This window comes from Planococcus citri, chromosome 3 (assembly GCF_950023065.1).
Source record: "Planococcus citri chromosome 3, ihPlaCitr1.1, whole genome shotgun sequence".
Taxonomy (NCBI): domain Eukaryota; kingdom Metazoa; phylum Arthropoda; class Insecta; order Hemiptera; family Pseudococcidae; genus Planococcus; species Planococcus citri.
The window spans coordinates 36,760,465-36,773,592 of record NC_088679.1 but is presented as its reverse complement, the minus strand read 5'-3'; the positions used below and the strand labels follow the sequence as shown (position 1 = coordinate 36,773,592).

The window sequence follows — 13,128 nt, the reverse complement described above, 5'->3', positions numbered from 1 at the left end:
ACAGCGAAGCATGGAAGCTCATGCCCATGGGTGGCTTACAAAAAAAAAAAAAAAAAAAAGGCGATCCATCGACACATTGTGAGTTTATTTTTTTAAATATGTAGGTAGCCCAGAAATTTCAGAAATTCATGAGAAAATCAAAAGGTAAAGATCACATTTCAGCTCCAAGACTTAATTTTAATTCCAATTTTTAAAAAATCGAATTATTGCGGGAAAGGGGACCGACTTTTGAAAAGTTGTGTAAAATATAGGAAAAGATGGAGTTATATTTCCATCAGGTTTTGTGGGTCACCTTTCCGCAACATAAGAGAATAATACAGAGTTTTAGGATGCCAATTTTTCAACAAAAAAAAATTATTACAACTCTGATGGTGAGAGTTTTTTTTTTTTTTTTTTTATTGAGACTATATTCAAATTATAACATCGCGGTTCGATGGCTTCTTCCAACATGAGCGAGAAAACGTGTTTTTTGAGAGCCCTAATTTAAAAAAAAATCAAAATAAATCTTGAAATGAGCCTGATTAGACACTGCAACCCTGAAAATCTGTTGAATGGGTCATATTTCAAGTTTTATCGAGTTTTATATACGCTATTTCCGACGAGTGAGACAAAAAGTAGGTATTTTTTGGGTCCTAATTTTCCACAAAAAAAAATCTATCGAAGTCATGATCTAAGCAAAGATTATTTCAAGGTTTTTTTTGGAGATACTTACACACCTCGTGCAAATGAAATGTTTTTTAATACCAGTCAAAACTTTTTAACCAGCCTTTCCATGCCCCCCCTCCATCCCACACCCAAATAAATGACTAGTCAAAAATCATAATTTTATGACGGAATTACTTAGAACAAAAATGCAGTAGAAGGATAAGATACGTGAATCGGCATGAGTTGATTTTTCAAAATTATTATCCAGTCCTCTACTTTTAAGAATAAAAACACAATTTTATAAGGTGTATCATCAGTCATCATAATAAAGTGCCTACAGTTTTTGTCCCAAATCGTGATGATGGCAAAAATAATATAGCCAGAGTTCTAGTTGAAATATCAATTTTTGGTACCTACTCAGTACCCACACACTTACACAGCTATTTGAAAAATTGTACTTAGTCCCTTCATAAAATGTCATTTTTAAGCAGAAGCATAAAAATTGGGCTTCAAAACATGAGTGTATGTTGATCCTCCCTTCCTAAAAAATATTGGAATATTCGAGAAAATATCATGTTTTTTCTTTTTAATTTTCCATTTAGCTATTTTTTTACAAATTAAAAAAAAAAGATTTTGAATCAGGAGAAAATTTTGAATGTTTTTTGGAGTACTGAAAAAGATTTGAAGAGATATTGCCCCCCCCCCCCCCCCGCTCAACCAATAATAAATATTCGAGAATCGTATTTTTTCAAGTTGTTATGCTTGTTAGACATATTCGACCAGAGGAAGGAGATGACTAGATGAATTTTCTTTGCATACTATACATTTTAGATGCAAACAAAACTAAATCAAATGAACACGAAAAAATGCCCAATCAAACAGAATTTCAGGTCTTCGAGTCCATTTCTTCAGTTTTGGTGTATCTATTTTCAGAAATCAAATTTGGACTGAAGATGAAAAAAAAAGAAATTGTAGGTAGGTAACTAATCATTATTTCGAGAAATTCTGGAAACTGCAGCACATTTTTTAAAATTACGGTTCTCACAAAATTTTTGGATTAAATTTAGCACTCAAGTAGGTACCACACTTTTAATCTCAAATTCACCGCTTACATGCAGCTCTAAAATGAAAAGGTTGATACCTATTTAGCACTTGAATAGGTACCTAGATGTCTTTATTAATTATAATAACTTAACTACCTAGTGTACTCTTTTTTAGAGAATGTTAAAAATCCTGTTATACATATTTTTTTAGAAACTGGTGAATAGAAATGCAGGTACAACGATAGCTATCCTAGATTTTAGCATTAGATTTCTTTTAGATTTTTTCGGCCATTAGAGCATGAAATCAGGGGGAAAAATCTATCGATGTATCAACTGCAGATTACCTCTCTGCCAAAAACGATTTTTTTTTCTAATGTAGAGGTACCTCTACCTACCTAAGTGGCATGTGGATATTCGTACAATTTGGCCACTTCATTTGCAAATTCAATATGACTTCATCACTCGTCAATTTTTCTGCGGTGACTTTTGTGTTCGAAACTGGTTTAGAATCTTAATAGAATTTACGTATAGGTTCATAAAAATGAAACCATGACTCATTGCCTCCTGCTTGCATAATTCGATATCGATAACGGTAATTTTTGGTTCGGCTCGTTAAAGTATACATACCAACATTCTCGTATAAGTTGACACAAAATGAACTTCAAAAGTGACACCGTAATTGGGTACTCCACCTAATGACTTATTTTACTCAAGAATTTGCACCCGACCAACGAAATCTTTCGAGATCATTTCTTAAAATAAAAACTTGCAAAACATCGAATAAAAATTTATCTAACTAAAAAATCAAATTGAATTAATAAATCTTATATTGAATTACTACCAATGCAGCAGTAGGTACCTCCTACCTATGTAGTCGTTCGAGTTATGGCTGGAAATTTTTTCGAAAAAATACGTAATTGAAACCGGTAATTCACAGTTTGAAGTATTATATCGTTATTTTATCCCGAGTGTCCCTTCCAAAGACAAATATGAGCGTAAAATACAAAATAGCTACATTCGCATATATGCGAGTATGAAGTGAAGTCTATATTAACAGCTTTTTCGTATAATAAAGATGCGTTGACCCTGTGCCCTTATTGTGATCTAATCTACCAGGTGTGTTTGAGCATGTAATTCAACACACCCACCTCCTTTGTGTAAAATTATCTCCATACATTTACATAATTTCAATCGGTTATTAATCTTGGTACACGTATACATAATATTGTATGATTTTTACTCGCGATATCGTATTTCATTGGCGAGAGATTGTAAACGCGAGATTTTTACATATTAACTGAGTTCTTGAGAGTAAGAGACTTATGCGACGAGGCGACCAGAGCCATACCTATTCTCGTACATCAAGTGGAAAAGAATCAAGAATTAACATTTTATTTAATGGCCAAAGCGAAAGAGATGCAATAAGGAAACTCGTAGAGAAGATTCATCGATCATTGAGAAGTCAAAATAATTACCAATTGTCTCATTACCAAATCATATAAGCTTATTAACCTGTGGCCAAATGACCTGGGCTCGAGTCAATGAAGAGAAAAAGCATATGACGTAAATCTTTCGTTATCAAGGTCGTAGTATTTAACATTTGGAAATTTTCTCGTCGGTAGGTTTTTTCTTCTTCTTCGAGAAGATCTGTGACGCAAATTTGGTTAAACGTGAGGAACACGGTGCACCTTTTAACCATAATTGCAATCGTGTGTTGGTTTTCGAAACTCACGCGTTTTCTGCACGATGGCCAAGTCCCAGGTCGCCAAGTTGGTATAATAAATTAGTAGCGCTGGTTTTTCATCGTACATCGATGTTTTTTTATGGTTTTATAACCGTTATAATGTTTCGCGGTTTGTTCGACGACAATGGCGCTGGCGTCGTGGATTTTTTCGAATTTGATGCCTGCCTGGGGTCCGCCCTCTAGGTTCTATTCTACGGCTTGATAGAAGAAATGCATACGGAATGTAAATCGTACCTATTATTGCGATTGTACTAGCACGTCTGCTGGTGTAATTTCTAATAGACGAATGGCGTGCTTCGTCCGAGGTTCATTATTATTATGGGTGCATTTTAAAAAGCAATAAATGTTTCGCGGTTGAATATGCCCATGTTTCAAGTTATGTTTCCAATAATGTGCGAGTAATTTAGCACATAGGAGTAGATATTGCTAGAAATGATTGTAGAAGTATAAATCATGAAATTAATCTGAAAAACTTGCCTCGATCGTTTTTAGAATTCGATGTTTGATATTTCTATAAGTTCATTTGAAGTTGGAAAGCTCGTGTCTCATCATTCGAAGCCTCACATGACCTAAAAATTAAAGAATGGACCTTTTTCGAAAAAAAAAACAAAAAAAAGATTTTTAAACCATTCCGTACCTCTAGATCCTCCTGTTCCTCGCTTTTTTCAGAATGGTAGACTGGAGAGAGAAAGGAAACCCTAAAGGATCGAATTCGAAAACTAAATTGATATTTGAATATCTACAGCGCTCTCAAAAACTCACAAACGTCGCGTCATCCGTTGCTCTAAATTTGTTGGTTATTTTCCACAATTTATTAGGATACTGGGTGAAAGAGGTGGGGGGGGGGGGTCAAAAGTAACGTTCTCAATGTTATTAAAAAATATGATCATGCCCCTAAGTCATTCCACATCAGTTGGACCAAGAAGTGGTAGGGGGTTCGGCGATTTTTTTGAAATTTTTCCTGTGGAAAAACCTTTCTAAGAGATGACCAATGGCGCAAATCGCAGCCCTCTAGCCCATTTTTAAAGGCAGCCAGGGGTTGTCAAAGTTTTCAGTGAACCTAAAATATCATCCATTTCAGCAGTGGATTACTCGATAACCGCGATACCTACCAAAATGGAACATTTTCCCATAGTTAGGGGTTTTGAAAGGCTTTTTGGTGATATCATAAAAATCAGTGTTGCCACTTTTTTTCGTACAAAAAATTAACTCAAAAAGTTTCGAAACGTAGTTTTCATATCATTCCGACTCTCAAAAATTCTGAAAAAAATATACCTATTATGGATAACTTTTCATGCTGAACAACATATTAAAAAAATGGGATGGTAACATGTTGCAAAGTTGATTTAAAAAAATTTAAATTTTGCGGAAAAATGCGTTTTTTTGATTTAAAACATGAAAAAAAGTTTTGATAGGTGAAGTTGGCCCGTTTGACCCCTATTTTTACGTATCTGTTGAAAAAGTTGAAAACCCCTTTCACTCGATGAAAAAATAAACTCCTAACAAAAAAATCAAAATTCGAAAAAATTCAAAAAATGAACGAATTTTTATTTTTTTGTTGCGAGTGTAATTTTTATCAACTTTTTTATGAAATACGGCAGAAAGAGGTCAAAATAAGACAACTGAATTTTAAACTTTTTTTGATGTTTGAAATTGAAAATTGAATTTTTTCGAATTTTTATTTTTTTGTGAGGAGTTCATTTCATCGAGTGAAAGGGTTTTTTCAACTTTTTCAACAGATACATAAAAGTAGGGGTCAAATGGGTCAACTTCACCTATCAAAACTTTTTTCATGTTTTAAATCAAAAAATCGCATTTTTTCGCAAAATTTAAATTTTTTAAAATGAACTTTGGAACATGTTACCATCCCAATTTTTTAATAAGGTATGTTGTTCATGAAAAGTTGTCTATAATAGGTATATTTTTTTCAGAATTTTTGAGAGTCGGAACGATATGAAAACTACGTTTCGAAACTTTTTGAGCTAATTTTTTGTACGAAAAAAAGTGGCAACACTGATTTTTATGATATCACCAAAAAGCTTTTCAAAACCCCTAACTATGGGAAAATGTTTCATTTTGGTAGGTATCGCGGTTATCGAATAATCCACTGCTGAAATGGATGATATTTTAGGTTCACTGAAAACTTTGACACCCCCTGGCTGCCTTTAAACATGGGCTAGAGGGCTGCGATTTGCGCCATTGGTCATCCCTTCGGAAGGTCTTTCCACAGGAAAAATTTCAAAAAAAAAATCGCCGAAACCCCCTACCACTTCTTGGTCCAATTGACGTGGAATGGCCCAGACTGTAGAGTAAAAACATTTTGGTTCATTTAAATTCTTTTTCGAAAAATTTTGGAAATCTTATCTTTTAAAATCTTAAAACATGATTAAGTATACGGAGCAAGACACATTAAATTGATACTCAAATTGAAGGTTTTCCCATTCATTCAAAATTCTTTTATGAAAATGAAATGGATAATTTAAAATTTTAAAAAGCAGGACCTTCCATGCCTCCAGGACCAGCAAGACTGTTGTACGCTTCGTCGCAGCTCTACAGCAAAATTCGCAGCAACCATCTTTTTTATAATTAAGTAAGTATAACAAACACTGAAGACACATCATTCAAGCTATCGAAATATCCGAAAACATTTCCCCTCCTTCTCTTCACCCACCAACGAATAATTTGTCACAAAAACGAACCAGTTTGTCTTGGTACATTACAAATTAATAAAACGACGATTAATCGATTACTCAATGCTCAATCGGACCAGCTGATCGAGTTGCACTCTACATCAATTACTTACTTGCCAAAGTTATCGATAATTAAAAAATCTTAATCGCCTAATTAATTCGGTTATTAATACCTCTTAACATGGTGTTCACGTCAGCGTAAACCCGAGCAGAAAAATCATCAATTAAATACTGATTTTTTTCTCCATTTTTCGTTCATTAATAACTATCTAATGAATTGAACCCTATACGATCGTACCTCCTTATCCATCTAATAAAACCCAGACTATTTCTCCTATGTGTACTCGAATTGTACAACACACCTTAGTACATTGCCTAATGCTTAATTAACGTCCGTTCAATTACTCGTATATCATAGTGTGAGTGTGATGGACATCAACGAAACGTCAAACTGGCACATGCTTAGGTAAATGCAAAACGCACGGTGTCAATTACACTCGACCAAGCTTTACTCAGCCGTTTCAAAATAACCTTGAATTTTTTCCTTTTTTTTCCTACGTACCTGTACCTATCAATTTGGGATTATATTTAATTAAAAAAATTGCTAGAAAAATATACGATAACGATCGAGAAATCATCTAAAGAAAAGAAAAATAAAATCGATAACGAAATCCGAAGCAAAAACCTGACCGGTACCTATGTAATCTTACAATATGTAAATCAAGAATCAAGATCCGAAATCAGTCGTACTTACTGCAACCAGTTTCGTCGCTGTTATCACCGCAATCGTTATTATGATCGCATTTCAGTTTCGGGTCGATGCATTTTAGCCCATTGGCGCATTTGAATTGGTCCAACGAACATGATACACCTTGACTCGCAGCGCATGTTTCTTCGTCGCGTTTATTACGACAATCGTAATATCCGTCGCATTTCTTCTCTATTGGTATACATATCGAGTTAGTTGGCGATGAATGCTTCTCGCAAAAGAAATCGCTCTCTTGGCACGATCGAAAAACTGCACAGAGGAAGAAAAAAATTACTCTATTGATATAAAATTAATAATATTAGGAACACCTATGTGGAGCTACCTTTATAGTAGGTAGGTGGGCATTAAAACATTTATATATCTGATGCGAAAATCGTATACCAATTAACATCGTTTATTATGGTTCCCTTTGGGCGTAGGTATGCGTTTTGTAAACTTGTAGGTACACATGTACGAAGGTCAGGGTCGGTATAGAGTTAAAGGTGATTATGTTATTGATTCGGTTCTTTCTTGTTTTAATTTTTTTACCCTACACAACGAAATCGCGACAAGTGGATCTAAACGTAATGCTATTTAGTAGCCTTCGCGGCTCAAAACAGATACTCGTATACCTGAAGCCTATCTTTATATCGAAGGGTTAAAAATAGGCATGGAAAATTACCAATCTTCTTTCTGCATAAAAATCAGTTTCGTGGAAAGAAATTACATTTTTACAAACGGTATAATTTTATTACGAATTCCTTGACCTTTTTAGATACGTTATTTCATGGACTGTATAAGTAACATAATAAAAAATCAAATTTAAAAAATAGTAATTTTTCTCCTTTGACGACTGACTACTGAATGTAGGTACTTGGGGAAACATTTTTGTGCTTTTTGGGGTATTTTTTTTTTTGCAAAATTTTTGCTTGGGCGAAGTTTTGGAAACCGGTTTACTGTTTACACAAAATCATATTTTAAAGATAATATGAATTCATAAATTCTGAACCTGAAAAAAGGTAACTTATCTTATTCTGACTGACAGAAGATTTTTCTTTGAACTGAATCAAGAAAAATCAAAAGAGGTTCAAAACTAGATACATAGTCAGGCGAAATTATCTCTTGAAAATTGCGTAGGTAGCAGATCTTCATGAAAAAATGCCAGTTCAATCAACGTAAAATAAAAAGTTGAAAGATCAATAGAATGAGGTTTTATTGTTCTGCAGCCGGCCCTGGCTGTTCTCAAACCTCTAGAAAATTTTTGAATTTTCAAAATTTCAAAACCGACATTGGGAAGTTGTCAAAAAAAGGTCCTTAGAAAAATTAAGCTCCTAACCAGAAACTCACGGTAACTCTCGCGACCTCTTCGATCAATTCAGACACCGCTTTGCGAGATTCTTTTCTGGAAATCACGGAGTTCACTAAAATCCCAGAAACCAAATTTATATTTTTTTTCTCGTATAAATGTACTTTTAAAATGAAATGTATCATTTCAACTCTACTCGTAGTCTTCTGCCCCCCTCCTCTAGAAAAAATTCAAGTCATCAAGATGTCTGCAGATTTTTAAGATTTAAAATTGGCAAATTTTATGATATTTTCCCCCATATTAGATGTACCCCTTTTCCCTCCTCCCATTCCCTTTCCTCAAAAGTACGGTCAACATTTTTCTAAAACCTTTATTTATTTATTTTTTGCAAACACAACTGCCAGTAAACTTACACAGTACTCATCCATTGAAATCTATACAATCAGAAATTTTGGTAATTTTGGACTACTTCCTTGAATTTTAGAAATTCAATACTTACCTACAATTACCTGACAAATTTTCATTTATTTCCTTCCTAAAAACTTTAAACTGCTCAAAAAATAATAAACATTGCGTCTAACAAAATTTCAAAATGAAAAAGCAGGGTTTCTACAGGACATTTTTAAAAATATATTACAATTTTTTATTTGGGGGGGAGGGCAAAAATACCGTTGACATTTCAATTTTTCATTTGAACACATAATGATTTTTTTTAGAGGGGAAAGAGTGCAATACCTTCACCATTTCGATTTTTCATTTTTCAATTTTTTTTTGAAAATTTTTGTAACTTGCGATTTGCTATACTGGAAATTTTGAAAAGTTGCAATTTTGAATTTCGGGAGGCAATTTGATAAATTAAGAATTCTGCAATTATATTTTTCAAAAATTCTACAGAAGATGGATCGGCATGGATTAAAAAAATTTAAAGTTTGATTTTAAAAAAAGCAAAACTTCTTCGAAAGCAGGACATCAGGACGTATAAAAGCAAAAGTAAACAGGTGAAAAGCAGGATTGTTGAACACACCTTAAAATAATAATTTTGATAATGACGTCAATTTTTTTAAACAAATTTTCGTACTTCCTGAAAAAATTACAGTAAGTAAGTATTAGACAACCTGGCGATTCAAATCCAGAAATGGTAGCTTTTTCAGGAAGTAGAGAGTGCAAACCCATACTGCAGTTCGAGAACGGATCAAAAATCACCCACCAATTACTTTGGAAGATCAAATAATTTCATAAAATTTTGATTTCATCGTAAATAAATAGACCAAGTTTTAATTTTTTAAAAATCGCCAAAAATTGAAAAACGAAATTCTGCTATTGAAATTTTGCCTGTCGACTCGTCTTTGTATGTTTAAAAAAATTTTCCACACGCTGGATTTTTTAAGAAAATTAATAATGCAAAATTCCACTCTTTTTTCAACTAATTTTCTCCAATAATTATGGAACACTCCTCCTTTAAGGTTAAAATTTCTCTGATTCAAGACCAAGATAGTTACACCCACCTAAAACATCAGTTCGGAGACATTTTGGTTTCGACATCTCTTTCCCTCTTTATGCAGCATTTTGGATTTTGGGTAAAACATTAAGAAATTGCTCGGAAGATAGAGATGAATCAGGTGCAGGTTTTCATGCCCAATCAACAAAAGGAAACATTTTGATTTTAACGTCATACCCACGAAGGCTCATTTGACGTTTTGAATTTGAACCAAAAAAAGTTCTGAGAAGTGAAGACTTGCAGCTCAAAAATTTCCAGGCACAGCTCTTTGAAATTTTACTGCCTGTTTACTTGCATAAACAACCCGAAAATTAAAACCTCGATACAATTTCCCAACCCAACCAGATGTAGATATACACAAGTTGCAAATAATCACTTGACGTAAGCGAGTAAATCGCAGAAAAGGATGCTGCTGTCTCAGAGTCACACACTCGAACGAGAAATGACCACTCGAAGACCACTGTAGCAGAAAACACACGCTTACGCGAAGCATAGGCCGGCCACTCGGTTTATTTTAATAAAAAAAATAAACTAGTGGAAAAAATTATATAGGAGATGGTGTGATTTTGAAGGCGAAAGTGAAAAACTGGACGATTATTTTCGCATCAGATAAGATGAGTAATTTGTTTGGAAAATGTTAAGATGCGGACGGCCAGTCAAAGCCGTCGGCGAATGCTTACCACAGCCATCTTCGTCGGAACCATCAACGCAGTCGACAGTTTTATCACATCTATAATGAGGAGGGTAACAATACGTTTTATTCCAATGGTACTGTCTGCAGGACAACATGCCTACTTCGCACTCCGGAGGAGCTGAAATCATACAATACAAATCGTACATTAGGTAACTTATTTAAGTATGTACATATAAAAGAAGGCAGAAAAATAAAACGTTTCTCTCTCAAGAGTCAGGACAGTGCTCGGATGATGATGTGAGAGAATTACACACGTGAAAATTATAAATACGCAAATTATTAATTCGCGTTCCACTTATACAATATAAAGTTGGGCTGCTGCACTGACGTGAGGCCAAATTACAAAGTATGTTGAAAACATAACATAGAACATATACGACGAAGGCGCCGCGCCATCCACAGCCGCATCTCTTGCAGCCATATAATTTAAATTACATCCCGTTTACATTTTTGCTGATAATGCATGCGCCACCTACGACGATAATTTAATCATCGTCGTGTTTTACGGCCATCTTCTCTTTCTCGAATGTAGCTTATGTTGCAATTTTCTAGGACGATCGCCGCCGTTCATTTCCGCAACTTACGCGACAAACCTTTACTCGTGGGTACTTATTCTTACGCGTACGAATTTTTATTTCATTTTTTCGTACAAAAAGGGGCCGGTCAATTTCACATATAAAGGAAATAGTGAGAGTTTAACGTCGCTTTGGGAACGGATTCGACGCCCTATTTATAATATCGCGCGCATCCATGCTCGATATTATAACCAGTCACGATGTTCGAGACACAATACAATACCACGTATAACGAATACACACAGATACGGCACAGCAATTAGACATAATCAACCGATACAAACACATCGTAATTGTTCGATTCAAATGTTAAAAATCACTTCCTGTTTGGAGAAATTTTTCCTTTCCAGTGAATCGATCGATCATCCAAGTCGCATCACAAATCCTCCTTAATCATTAAAGGTTCATATTTTCAAGTTCATCGTAGAGCATAGGTAGGTAATCCTACTGGGTTTGGTTGGCTTTGATTACATTTCGATTGGCTACCTAAACCTGTTACAATTTGATCTCGATGAGACATCAGATACCTGAGTGTGTTAGAAATTTCTTAAATGAATGATCGAATCGATTGATCGATCGATTCTCAAAGATAAATTAGCATTGTGGCGGAAATTCTATCTCGATTGTTTTCTCCAATTTCCATAACTAGGTACGAAGAAAATTGTCACAAATTACATATGTATAAGTAGGTACCTAGGTAAGAACTTGATCGACTATTTTGTTATACGTACCATGAGAAAATGTCTAAAATAAAATATGCAATTTGATCTTTTTTTTTTGTATAAAATTAGGTAAGAATGTGCAAAAATTCGTTAAAAATCGAAAAATTAACTTGAGAATTTTATTGGGGGATGGAGTTTTTTGAGATCCTCTTACAACCAGTTCAAATTTCGTTCCGATCAGAGATTCCAGAATCAAGGGGTTCCCTTGTTAAAAATAATACAATCTGGCTGGGAAAAACATATGTAGTTTTAAAAAAATTATGTATTCAAAATTTCAAGGCATTCATCAATTCAAAAATTGAAAAATTTAGTTCCTTTCTGACAAGCGAACCCTCTTACAGGATAATTTCTTATTTGACTGAAACTTAGACTGGTGGAAAGAGGACCTCAAAAAACCCCTATCCCCTAATTTTCAGCAGCTGAAGTTGATTTTTCGATTTTTGACGTGTGCGTTTGAAGTTTTGCGTAAATTTGAAAAATGGCCGGCCGTTTCTCCACACCACACGAACTTCAGCTGCAGAAATTTTGGCCGAAGAGTGTATGCTTGATACCTAATCGACTAATACTACCATCGACCGGATCTGGAATTATCATCAGAAATCGAATTTGTTGTCCATCTGGGGGTTTATAAAATGCTATTGAAAAATTTGAAAACCCAGTAAATTAAGCTCATCTAATGAACTTCAGGGGCTCAAATTTTGGTCAACCAGTCTGTGCCGAATACCAAATCGACTCATACCATCATTGGCTAAATCCGGCCATCCGTTCAGAAAACAGGATTTTTTTACTATTTTTTCTCATGTTATGGTGAATTTGAAAAATGGCCGTTTCTCCCCACCACATGAACTTCAGCAGCTGAAATTTTGGGCAAAGAATCTATGCTTGATACCTGATCTACAAGCACTACCGTCGGCCAAATCTGGAATTATCATCAGAAATCGAATTTTTTCACATAGCATGAGAAAAAGTAATAAAAAATACACAAAACTTCAAACGCTCGCCAAAAATCGAAAAATCAACTTCAGCAGCTGAAAATTGGGGGATGAGGTTTTTTTGAGATCCTCTTTCCACCAGTCCAAGTTTCATTCAAATCATAGATTATTGTGTGGGAGGATTCCCTTGTGAGATAATCTCCAGTTGAAATAAGCTATTCAAGTTATTGTTTTTTGTATTTTTTCTGCATTCGCCACTTTTTGAAAATTTGAAACTTCCAAAATATAAGCTGGTGGCTACAGATCGGGTTTGAACCACTTCCAGTTGAAATCAGGGTATAAAGTAGGTTAATTTTAGCTTTTCTCAACTTCGTTGGGTGAAATTTTGTGGGAATTTCAACTTTTAAAAATCTACTGAAAGTTCCAGAACAACTCAAAACAGTTCAGAACTGTTTCTAATCTATTTCTTTGGTGGGGGGGGGGAGATATTAGGACGGTAAACCAAATTTTAGCTTTCTATATCAATTTGGT

At 34.5% G+C, this 13,128-nt stretch overlaps 1 protein-coding gene across 1 annotated transcript in view; it reads right to left on the bottom strand.

The window, feature by feature from the left end:
- Positions 1–13,128, bottom strand: part of mgl (megalin) — a 92,185-nt gene that overhangs the window by 23,710 nt on the left and 55,347 nt on the right. The window contains exons 3-4 of the mRNA XM_065356450.1: positions 10,355–10,486; positions 6,877–7,140 (exon numbers count right to left, since the gene is read on the bottom strand). Coding sequence (XP_065212522.1) covers positions 6,877–7,140; positions 10,355–10,486 — 396 coding nt within the window. The remainder of the gene's footprint in view (positions 1–6,876; positions 7,141–10,354; positions 10,487–13,128) is intronic.